The sequence below is a fragment of the Pelobates fuscus genome, chromosome 8 (genome assembly GCF_036172605.1).
Source record: "Pelobates fuscus isolate aPelFus1 chromosome 8, aPelFus1.pri, whole genome shotgun sequence".
Taxonomy (NCBI): domain Eukaryota; kingdom Metazoa; phylum Chordata; class Amphibia; order Anura; family Pelobatidae; genus Pelobates; species Pelobates fuscus.
In genome coordinates, this window is record NC_086324.1 from 150462193 (window position 1) to 150475610 (window position 13418).

General features: G+C 40.7%; 1 protein-coding gene across 1 annotated transcript in view; it reads right to left on the reverse strand.

The window, feature by feature from the left end:
• MAD1L1 (mitotic arrest deficient 1 like 1) overlaps positions 1–13418 on the reverse strand; it is a 784552-nt gene that overhangs the window by 511795 nt on the left and 259339 nt on the right. The window contains exon 12 of the mRNA XM_063430429.1: positions 10742–10882. Coding sequence (XP_063286499.1) covers positions 10742–10882 — 141 coding nt within the window. The remainder of the gene's footprint in view (positions 1–10741; positions 10883–13418) is intronic.

A 13418-nucleotide genomic window follows, 5' to 3' on the forward strand; every position in this document is an offset into this window, starting at 1 on the left:
CCATGGAAAAATTTTCAAACTGTATTAAATTATGTTTCGACCCTCAAGGGTCTTTATCAAGATAAAGTGCTCCGTTTACTTACTCTTTACATATGCGCTGGATTCACCCGGGTGGTCCCTGTGGAACCTTTAATACATTTTTGGGTGAGTGCATGAGCCGTGGGTTTGTTATATATATATATATATATATATATCGTCAAACTAAGTGCCAGGAAAACATTAGCACTGCTGATTAGTGGACTGCTTCTTTAGGGATTCCTATCACAACATTCTGCTTTTATTTCTAGTAATGGGACTTTTAGGACCACCAAAATAATTTTCTTAAATGACCTAAATGTTCAATATATTTCTGCCCACATAAGAATGCTTCTTCAGCATTTTGTCCATCGACAACCCAGGTTAGATGCCTGGCAAGCAGACACACAAAAGCTGACATGTCGCCTACTCGTCTCCAATTGGGATAGTGCTATACACTCTGGGCTGTGTTTTAAATGTCCACTTCACTTACTAGAATTTGTGGAGCTCCGTCTATTTGAACACATTTAACAACCATGTGCAATCTGTGATGACTATTGTGTCACTGGTGGCTGCTGCTTCATACCCTTCCATTTTAAGAGATAAAACAGTGTGAACTTTAGACTTCTGTATTTGTTTTTGGTCGAATTTGGCCAATTTGCCTGATTAGTTGTTTGTTCAAATTCCCTATCTCAGAAGCACCACGTGGAATATAACTGAACAAATGACACCCACAGATTGGACAAATAATCTTGACTCGTGATTCTGTATTCCATCCATGGCAGCACGAATAGAGATTATTAATGGAAAAGAGGAGATTAGGGGACAGCCACTAAACGTTGATTTCATCCACAGATCAACTGAGAAGTGTTGAAGTATTTTGGCCAAACCACATTTTTCCACCAGTAAAAGTATACTGAATGTATCCCCTTTAGTTCCTATTTGAAATTTAAATAAAAAGGAAATAACATACCGTAATTAAACCATAGTAGCCTAAGTCAGAAATCTCCAGTTTTCTAGAGGTACCTTCACTATAAGTATATATACCACAAAAGTACATCTTTCCTCTTTTTTAATAAACATCACTTGGACTGTGTAGGTCATTTCTTTGGATGAGGCACATGCGTTCCTCTTTATCGGTTTCTGTCACACAGTTAATGTGCCATTTGAACACATCCTTAAACATAGATACAGAGCTTCCTCTGTGCTGCCCAATGCTTGTAAGACTAATCACCAGGCATTTAACAGACTTCAGACATCATAACCTGTTCAATATCAAATCAATGCCAAGAAGCATTACTTCAAGGCATCAGTAAAGAACACATTGCCGAATAAATATTATGATTTCCTAGCAGTCATATCGTAGTGGTATCACACATCAAATGATCAATACAGGTGTAATTCCAATTTACGTTCACGCCAATCACCATGCTTGCAGAAACGGAAAATAATAAGAAAATACAAGTATAATTACTTTATATAGAATATATATATGTTTACTCCGCAAATGTTTTAGGCAGGTGTGAAAAAAATGCTGTAAAGTAAGAATGATTTTAAAATATAAAAATATTAAAAGTTTATTTTTATGAAGGTGAATTAACAGAAGAAAAATCTAAATCAAATCAGTATTTGATGTGACCACCCTTATCCTTCAAAACAGAATCAATTAGTCTAGGTACACTTGCAGAGAGTTTTTTAATAAACTCGGCAGGTAGGTTATTCCAAACATGTTGGACAAATAACAGTTCGTCTGTGGATTTAGGCAGAATCAGTTGCTGGTCTATTCGGGTAATCCTAGACAGATTTGATGTTAAGATCAGAGGCTGTGTGGGGGGATACCATCACTTCCAGAATTCATTGTTCTTCTTTATGCTAAAGATAGTTCCTAACAACTTTGGCTGTATGCGTGGGGTCATTCCCATGATGCAGAATACATTTGGGACCAAACCAGATGCAAGCTTGATGTTATTGCATGATGGATTAGTATTTAACTGTACTTATTATCTTAGCAGTGAGGAGACCATTCATTCTGGCCAAACCTCAAGCCCCATTTTTGTACCCCGATCCAGCCTTTCAGCAAATTGCCTTGTGTTTCATCAAAATGTTAAAAAATTTGACTCATTAGTAGAGAGCACCTGCTGCTATTTTTATGCACCCAGTTGCTTGTTTTTTGTGCAGTTGATTGGCCATGTTTCCACATCAGAGATCGGACTTTTTGGCAACATGTCTTCCATGAAGACCACTTTTGACCAGAATTCTCCATAAAAAAAGGTTAGTAACCATAGTGTGTCTTTCATCTGCTGGACGTGGCCAACCACTGCATCTACGGTCCTCAACATTGCCTATTTCTTTGTGCTTCTTCAGAACAGCTTGGACAGCACATCCAAAACCCACGCTTGCCTTGAAATTACTTCCTGGGTGAGACCTTGCTGATAGAGTTTAACTACATTGTGTCGTGTTCCTATGCTCAGTCTTGGCATAGTGTACGACTGGTGACATTAAATGGTCTTCAGCAACCTCAAATTATTCGCAAAGTTTGACTGCTTTCTTTCTCCTGATTCTGTTTCCCTTAATGATTGTGTTTCAACCTACATATTAAGTTGATAATTAGCACCTGTTTGTTCTAATTGTTTAATCATATGCCAACAAAATCCTTAATTTAGTGCAAGAGCAACTAGAAGAATTGATGCCGTTTTTAAGGCAACGGGTGGTCACATCAAATATTGATTTGATTGAGATTTTAATTCAGTTCATTCACTTTGCATTTTGTTAATTGATGAAAAAAAAAAAAACTATTAACTTTTTATTTTACTTTTTTAAAGCATTACTCATACTTTACTGCAACATGTGTGTGGTAGTGTATTGTTTACACACATGCATACACACATTGATTTACTCCCAAGGGCACTTAAACACACTTTCTTCTGGAAATCACTCTAATCCTCCCAATTTATGGGTTAAAGCTGACCAGTTACTTTTTTTTTATGTTTAAACGTAACTACCACATAATAAATAGAAGCAGCTGATCTCAAGCAGTTTCAAGTGACTATTTTTTATTATATATGCAGAAGGTGCAAAAAAAACAAAAATAAAAAAAATATTCATGCATGACTAACACGCAAACCACAAGAAAAGCTAAGGGCTTCTAATCTTTTAATATAAATGTAAGGAAGGCAAGATCCAATGGAATCTGAGCAAACTGCATGTTTCCTTTTCTTTTTTTTTTTAAAGAAAAAAAAAAGGACAAAAAGCCAAAACAGCTTATCCAAAAGAAGCACATTTCGTCCAATGGGGCACAAAGAATACACCCTGCCTGGGGAATGTAAAGTACTCCCTAAAATAAACTCTGATTCAGCTGGTTTAACATGCTGATTCCACCTTTCAATGTCTCCTGTTATCCTGTGGGCAATGAAAATGTTTAGATGGTAGAATTAACCAGACAAGAGGAAGAAATGAATGGGGGATATATAAAATAAAAATAAAGCTACTCTGAAACTGTTAACTTTAGCAGTTTCTGTAATGTTCAGCTTTGATACTATTAAAGGTTGGATAGATAGCTAGACACGAACATAAAGTACACATACTTCATATATCGGTTTATTGTTTTCACTCTATATAGGTATCTCTATAGAGATGTATATAGATATCTATATATATACATAAATGTAAAGGTTTTCTGCAACAGATGTGACACAAATCCTAATTCCCTTGTAGAGAAAAGCATGGTGATGCTTGGAAAGGGAGAAATTGAGGGGCACAAATATTAACCATTATGCTGGCTCATAGGAGACCCTGCCGGGTTCAGACATAAAGCTTTCAGATGTCTGCTGTGTAAGACTCAATATGTCCAGTGGCTGGCCTATTAGTCCATAGTGATAATCTGAAGTTGAGTCAGGACAGCACATCATTGGACAGTTGAGGTTTAATAGATATGGCAGTACGTCAGTAGGATAGTAACGATGGGACTTCAAAGTATGAGGCAATGGATTGTCCCTTTAAAGAGACATCTCTAATTTCCATATTTTTGGGGTATGCTGGTTTTCAATCCTGAAGGTTCATAAAACGAGTTTCAAATCAAAAGCAATTGCCCACAGAATGAAACAAATAAGGAAATGACACCCAGACACGCTTATTCACTTAAGTGTCAATTGTTTGGAATTCAAACTTTTAGACCAAAATAGCGGAATTTGAAAAATTCACCAAGTTATTTATGATTTCAGTTCCACTATTTGGTCTCAAATTTGAAAATGTACTTTCAATTGACCTTGATTTCCTGACAATTCTCACTTTAGTGAAAAACTCAGAAAATAAGATAATCATCGGGCACTTGTAAAGGAATATGGAGCTGCCCTCTACCCATAATCAGGAGGGAAAATGATGATTAGACTCATGATTCTTTCTAAATACATCATTGTATTCATGTAAGAGTTTAATGAATTTTCAGAGCAGAGTAACAGATAGACAATCTACACACTGCATCGTGCATACCAAACATTCCATCCTAGAGGTGGCTGAAGCGCAGATCCCCAGCTTAATCCCGGCAAAACATTATTGGAACTGAACTGCTACGGCAACTAGGGAATCTACAATTTCATGAAATGGGCAATACGTATCCACAATAAAATATTTTATGGCAGAGTGGGCTAGTGTGGGCCAGTTTCGGCTGCCCGGATGTCGAAAAGCTAGCTAGGTGGAGAGTTATTCACCAAGGTGAGAATGCAAGTTCAAAGCAAAAGGTCAAAATAGCCTAAACTAAGTGAGCTGTGCTTTCAATTCGGCAATTCTGACCTTAACTTTGACATTCACTTTGAATTCTCACTGTCGGATATTATTTCACTCAAAGTAATAATGTGAAAACAAAACAAAAGAAAAAACAAGCAAACAAAACAAAAGAGAAACAACAGACATGCATTTCAAAAACAGAAAAATCAAATATTGGTCACTTCAACACTGTCACCAGTCGCCTATCCAACAAAAGCGAGACCTGGGCCAAGTAAGGATCCCGTGATTTACTGTCAAAGCTTACGCTCTCACTGTAGCACCAACACTTACTGATCATATTGGAAACTATAAAGAACCGCGCTGGCCATGCTTGACAAAGCTTTGCATGTGCATTTTAAAGTTGTGAAGGGATTCTGCTTAATATATTGCAAACTTTCTTTGGTGCAGTGCAAAACCGGTGATTAGTCCCTAGGAGAGTCTTATCAACTACTTGATTTTAAAGGTTATTTAATTTGACAGGGTTCACATAAGCAGCTGTAAACTTCCACTCGGGAGACTTAAGGTAGTCAACATACAGGGGAAACCCAATATCTGCTGCCATCTAGTGGGGAAAATGAGAATGAAACAGGTAATTTTAGGTCCACATAAATATTGTATCAATTGCCAATATTATTAGTATTTTATTATTCATATAGCGCCAGCAAATTCCGTAGCTCTGTACAATATCCCAATGACATTAAAGATTTCAATTTCTTTTTTGTTCCTCCTTCCTATCTGCATACTAATGTCGTTTTCCTTCTGATTAGGCTCCACGTGTCTAAGGCAAACAAGTTTGACAAGGTCAAAAAAAATGTAAGTAATCACCCCCTTGCCTTAGAAATGAATGCCTTCTAGCGTCTGGTTTTGGAGATTTTGGATTTTGTGTGCATTAATTCGCAGTTAATCCAGTGATATAGTAAAATGGTATCAGATGCATGCATTTAATTTATTTTAACACTTGGGAATTAACATGGTGGGATATATGATGGGGAAAGTGCTGAACGGTGCACAAAATTAACACAGGAAAGGCTGTTTGCTCATCAATGCAGTGTAAATATTAACACATTTGCCTTGTTAAGGGAAGGTACAGTAAGTGCAGTAGGTATACAGTATATGCATATTTAATTATATTGAGCTAACAGGTGTACACAGGTTGCAGAGGGAGGTACAGTAAGTGCAGTAGGTATACAGTGTATGTATATTTTATGTATATAGCACTAACAGGTGTACTCAGCACTTTACGGGTTGCCTTACAGTAGAGGGAGGTACAGTAAGTGCAGAAGGTATACAGCGTTTGTATAATTTATTTATATTGCGCTAACAGGTGTACTTGATGCTTTGCAGGTTACATTACAATAGGGGAAGGTTCAGTAAGTATACCGTGAATGCATATGATATATATATATATTCATATATAGCTTAACAACAAAATATGAAATTACAGTGACATTTTTTTTGTCAAAATACAAAAACAAAAAAGCCCTCAGTATTAAAGAGAAAAGCCAAGAGGTTAATCTCACCAAATACTGAAAAGGTCTACCAAATCGCTGCTTAACATTTTAGCCAGCATCAAAAAAAAAAACAATGGTCATAAAAATAAATAAAAGAAAAACGAAACTGTGTAATTGGTGAAATTATGCACAAACGCTCCCTAACTGCTGTTCATATCAATCAGTACATACTATTACACAGTTCAGGTAGAAGACATGGATGGCTAAATGGATGGCTAGATTCAACTATACAGTCTGAAGATACAAGGTACACCCATAAAACGGTGGTAGGTTTTTAAATGAAACAGAATTTCCGCTTCAGTCCCTGATCTTATAAAATAATTAAAGCCAGAACATATGGATTTTGAGATGCTAAAACCATCCGGCAGCTAATTCATTGATTAGGGTGCATATGTTGCTTCTTAGCGACACTAAGTATATAAATATATATATATATATATATAAAATGGAACATTGGCATTGAATTACATGTGTTGCTGACATACTGACATTGTCTGTGTGTGTGTATATATATATATACAACACATATAATTCATTGCCAATGTTCCATTTAGAGCTAAATAAAATAGTGATAGTATAACTACAGATGTAGCTGTGTTTAAAGGAAGGTTTTTCTTTATTGGAATTGAAGGGAATCTTAAACGAAACCTCAGTTTACAAATGACGATCTTTGATTCTGGGCACTGGCAAGGAAATGGTAGCAGTGTGTGTTCTGAAATCACCATCTCTCTATATTTCCTTCCGTCTGCTTTAGAAGTCAGAGAGATGTCAGGAAAACACAGGGGAAGATCCGTCTGTCATGTTTAGGAAACCTACACCAAGCCCCGGTGAATTTGTTGACATTGTTTGTGTGAAAAAGAAAAACTGAATAAGATTCTTTCTGCCAAGGAGAGACGCTCGTTCTACAAAGTGGATCAGGGCACGACTCCATTGGAAAGGCTGCTTCCCACACACCACTCTTTAGAGAAGTGATGACTAATCTTGGCACCCATGGCTTTTGAGAACTACACCTCCAGTGATGCTCAACCAGCCACAGGCATCAAGAGATATGTAGTTGCCAGACATCCGGTTCGATATGGAATTTCAGTGGAAGGGAAGCATGTCAGAGAGACTACGGTGGATACTTCTTTAAAGAGTAATATCTGAATATGACTAAAACATATAGTAAATAGTATCATGAAATTCACGGGGGAGGTGGAGGGATAGGAAATTAAAGCTTTAGCTGATTGAAGGAATACAGTGGGCATTGAAAGGAATAAGAGAGAACAAACATGGCGTGAGAAGGACTGCGGATATGGGGGAGATAGACGGAGAAAAGAGAGAACCGTATACATGAGAGGGAGAAACAGGAAGCATATTAGGCAGAGACACAAAATACATGAGATGGACATAGGCGAGCGCAGCCTAAAGCACAAACACATGCCGCGTGTAAATGTGTGCATATATACATATATAAACTCATCCATACATTCATTTCGTTTGCTGATGAATGCCCTATGTGGGGGCTGAAACTTTGACTTTTATATGGATTAAATCAAAGTTACATTTTATTTGAAAACGATCACAAAGACCTTGGAGTGCGGTCCTTTCTACTATATCTAAATACATTCATTATGTATATATTTGTATGCATGTGCCCATATTTCATATTCCCCTTTAGTTAGGGGGAGATACAGCAGATATGGCGATGGACTTATGGAGAGATACAGCAGATATGGCGAGGGTGTTAGGGAGAGATACAGCAGATATGGCGAGGGAGTTAGGGAGAGATACAGCAGATATGGCGAGGGAGTTAGGGAGAGATACAGCAGATATGGCGAGGGTGTTAGGGAGAGATACAGCAGATATGGCGAGGGTGTTAGGGAGAGATACAGCAGATATGGCGAGGGTGTTAGGGAGAGATACAGCAGATATGGCGAGGGTGTTAGGGAGAGATACAGCAGATATGGCGAGGGTGTTAGGGAGAGATACAGCAGATATGGCGAGGGTGTTAGGGAGAGATACAGCAGATATGGCGAGGGTGTTAGGGAGAGATACAGCAGATATGGCGAGGGTGTTAGGGAGATACAGCAGATATGGCGAGGGTGTTAGGGAGAGATACAGCAGATATGGCGAGGGTGTTAGGGAGAGATACAGCAGATATGGCAAGGGTGTTAGGGAGAGATACAGCAGATATGGCGAGGGTGTTAGGGAGAGATACAGCAGATATGGGGATCGAGTTAGGGAGAGATACAGCAGATATGGCAATCGAGTTAGGGAGAGATACAGCAGATATTGTGAGGGAGTTAGAGAGAAATACAGCAGATATGGCAAGGGAGTTAGGGAGAGATACAGCAGATATGGCGAGGGAGTTAGGAAGAGAGATACAGCAGATATGGCGAGGGTGTTAGGGAGAGATACAGCAGACATGGCGAGGTAGTTAGGGAGAGATACAGCAGACATGGCGAGGGAGTTAGGGAGAGATACATGGCGAGGTAGTTAGGGAGAGATACAGCAGATATGGCGAGGGAGTTAGGGAGAGATACAGCAGATATTGCGAAGGAGTTAGGGAGAGATACAGCAGATATGGTGAGGGAGTTAGGGAGAGATACAGCAGATATGGTGAGGGAGTTAGGGAGAGATACAGCAGACATGGCGAGGGAGTTAGGGAGAGATACAGCAGATATGGCGAGGGAGTTAGGGAGAGATACAGCAGATATTGCGAAGGAGTAAGGGAGAGATACAGCAGATATTGCGAGGGAGTTAGGGAGAGATACAGCAGATATTGCGAGGGAGTTAGGGAGAGATATAGCAGATATGGCGAGGGAGTTAGGGAGAGATACAGCAGATATGGTGAGGGAGTTAGGGAGAGATACAGCAGATATGGCGAGGGAGTTAGGGAGAGATACAGCAGACATGGCGAGGGAGTTAGGGAGAGATACAGCAGATATTGCGAAGGAGTTAGGGAGAGATACAGCAGATATGGTGAGGGAGTTAGGGAGAGATACAGCAGATATTGCGAAGGAGTTAGGGAGAGATACAGCAGATATTGCGAGGGAGTTAGGGAGAGATACAGCAGATATTGCGAGGGAGTTAGGGAGAGATACAGCAGATATGGCGATGGAGTTAGGGAGAGATACAGCAGATATTGCGATGGAGTTAGGGAGAGATACAGCAGATATTGCGAGGGAGTTAGGGAGAGATACAGCAGACATGGCGAGGGAGTTAGGGAGAGATACAGCAGATATGGCGAGGGAGTTAGGGAGAGATACAGCAGATATGGTGAGGGAGTTAGGGAGAGATACCGCAGATATGGCGAGGGAGTTAGGGAGAGATACAGCAGATATGGCGAGGGAGTTAGGGAGAGATACAGCAGATATGGCGAGGGAGTTAGGGAGAAATACAGCAGACTTTAAAAGCAACACTATAGAGTTAAGAATACAAATGTGTATTCCTAACGCTGTAGTGCACTGGTTTCTGTTTAGGCAACAAAGCCCCCTCTGCAAGAGTTAAATAGGTGACTTTATTTACCTATTTTTCACCTAGCAGAGCTGGTCTCCAGGGTACCACTCCACCTCTTTAAGAAAGCATTGGGAGGCTAGTGCACATGCGCAGCAAAATGCCACATTGCTCCAATCAGATGGTTTTACCCCGCTATTTCAGCAGAAGTGACTCTAGAGTCAGGGTAACCCTACAATGAAAACATTGCCATTCCAGCAGAACAGCAAAAAAATTTCAGCCGCAAGGTTAAAACAGGGGGGACATAACACTGAGACCACTTCATTGAGATGATGTGGTCTGGGTGCCTAGAGTGTCCCTTTAATGGATGGAAGGAGAGTGACGGAAGATGGGATGGGGCAAAAGAAAACATGAAAAATAATGACAAGGAAAGAATGGGGAGAGACAGCAGACATGGGAAGGAAGAGGATAATATAGATAATGTAGACACCAGTAGCCAATATATTAACTATCCTGTGAGTCGTTTTTTGTTTTGCTTTGGAGAATTACCTAGATCAGGCACAGGCAACCTTTGGCACTACACTCCCCGTGATGCTTTGCCAGCATTATGGGTGTAAGAGCATTATGGGGGATGTAGTCCACAACAACTGGAGTGCCGAAGGTTGCTTATCCCTGACCTAGATAGTAACTTCGGGACATACTTATGATGCTTAAAAATTGCTTATTATTGGAGGAGGGTGGATTTTCTTTTAATAATATACTATTTCATGTATGTAATCTAATCATTTTTATATTTAAATGAGAAGCTGTTGCTTAGATTAGTAAGATTCAAACAATAGGAGGCAGGGACAGGAGTGTGAAAGATATAGATTGCAACAGGCATTAAGAAGATCAATGTGGGGCCTGAATGCAAAGGTGCATTTTCTAATGTGTAGCAATGAATGTGACTGATTATTATCACTTGACATGTATTAATGAAATTGTGATTATTAAAGCTCCTTTAGACAAAGATGTACCTCCATCTCAGAATTCTGAGCTTGGACCCTCTGCGAGATCTCTTCAGCTTCACGTAGCCGGCGGTTGAGCTGTGGAGAGTGTTCCGATGTGGTGAATTCACTGTCATAGGAATCTAGGATTGCCCTCATTCCATCCCGTTCCTGTTCCGATAGCATGACATGCAGAGAGAAAAAGAGGAGAGAGAGAAAAAATTGGGTTAGCTAATTAAGGAAAATTGATTTTGAAATTATAAGCGCCCCCAAAATGAATAATGTCGTTTTTTTTCTCATTAAAGAGAACCTGTAGTCATAAAAAATTTTTTTTAAAAATAATCATAATTCCTGGAGCATAGGTTCCATTCAGTCCACCACCGATTGGCATGAAAAAATTAAAGTTAGCTAATGATTACTTACCTCATTCTCTGCTGCAGCCACCATCTCCGCCTCCAGTGATGTCAGGTGACGTCATCTGAGATCTCCTCCAATCCATTGCTTCTTATAAAGAAGCAATACATTGGAATTAGGCATGCACAGCCAAACACCATGCTCCCCCAATCACATGTTGCTATCAGCAGCATTTGATTGCTGGACAGAGCACAGCATTTGAATGCAGGACAGAGCAATGCATTTAACTCTTCAATGTAAACATTGCAGTTTCTACAAAAAAAATGCAGTGTTAAAAGGATAAGACCACTGCACCCAGATTACTTTAGTCGTCCTTTAAATAAGGGAACTATAAAAAAGTTGACTGATCCAAGACTTACCCAAACAAAAAGCCCCAGGGCCAGACGGCTTTACCAACCTCTATTACCAGACCTACACAAACCTACTTACACCCCACCTAACAAACCTATACAATTCCTGCTACATCTCAGGAAGCATACCATCGGATATGCTCGTAGCCCATATATTGACTTTACCCAAGCCTGGGAAACCCCCAACCCACTGCCAAAACTTTAGGCCGATTTCCCTTATCAATGCGGATGTTAAAGTATATGCCAAACTCCTAGGCAATAGACTATCCCAATTTCTACCCACGCTGATACATAACGACCAATCTGGGTTTATCAAACGCAGGCAGGGTTTAGATAACACACGGAAGGTCCTGAATATACTGGCACACATGCATGAAACACACGCTCAAGGACTACTCCTGGCCTTGGATGCGGAAAAAGCCTTTGACAGGGTTAAAGGGAAACTCCAGTGCCAGAAAAACTATCAGTTTTTCTGGCACTGGAAGGTCCCTCTCCCTCCCACCCACCCACCAATCCCCGGTTACTGAAGGGGTGAAAACCCCTTCAGTGACTTACCTGAGGCAGCGGTGATGTCCCTCGCCGCTGTCTCCGCCTCCGCGACGCTCCTCCTTGTGATTGCGTCGGCCGGTGGGCGAGACTGATCTCGCTCACCGGCCGAGGAGACCTAATGCGCATGCGCGGAAATGCCGCGCATGCGCATTACGTCTCCCCATAGGAAAGCATTGAAAAATAATTTCAATGCTTTCCTGTGGGGGTTTGAGCGATGCTGGAGGTCCTCACACAGCGTGAGGACGTCCAGCGACGCTCTAGCACAGGTTTCCTGTGCTAGAAACTAGGAAGTGACCTCTAGTGGCTGTCTAGTAGACAGCCACTAGAGGTGGAGTTAACCCTGCAATGTAATTATTGCAGTTTATGAAAAACTGCAATAATTACACTTGCAGGGTTAAGGGTAGTGGGAGTTGGCACCCAGACCACTCCAATGAGCAGAAGTTGTCTGGGTGCCTGGAGTGTCACTTTAACTGGGAATATATGCGGCAAGTCCTACACAAATTCGGTTTCCCAGCTGGCCTTGTCTCGGGCATCATGGCCCTATACAATAGCCCGCAGGCGAGAGTATCCAATTCTGGCTTTCTCTCCACACCTTTTCGTATCACCAATGGTACCAGGCAAGGTTGCCCTCTGTCACCATTACTGCATATCCTATCCCTAGAACCCCTGGCAGCTACAATTAGGCAACATGATATGATCACAGGCGTAAACATAGGAAACCACACATTCTGCCTCTCCATGTTCGCAGATGATATCCTGCTCACGGTTCATCTTTCAGTACCTCCAACTTAAAAGCATTTCCACCTATAAAATACTTACAAAATCGGAAATGGCACCCACTAACCTACAACACCTAGACCCGTTACATGACCAATGCTGGCTCTCACCCACAAAACCCAAGACATTGTCTCTATGCTACAACATACTGCTGAGCACCATTGACACAAAAGCCCCCACTTATGAACAACAATGGCAAACGGAATACATCTCCTCGCCATCGGGTAACGCCTGGTTACAATCACTCAATGCACTCAAAGGTATCACCAACTGCTACTCACACATAGAAGCTCATAAGAAGCTGGTTTATAGATGGTACTTAACACCAAGTAAATTACACAAAATTTACCCAACAGTCCCTGCAGAATGCTGGAGGTGCGGGGAGGCAAAAGGCACAATGTTTCACATCTGGTGGGAATGCCCAATCCTAGCTCCTATCTGGGGTCACGTTAAAGGCATTCTCGAATTGCTCAATATTAATGTCACAGTGGATCCTTTAACCTGTTTATTCCTGCTATTCCCTCCCTCCATGACCAGACCCCTTAAACAAGTGGCGATGCTAATAATCCTAGCTGCTAGAAACCTCATAGCGAACGGATGGAAACACACCTACTGCC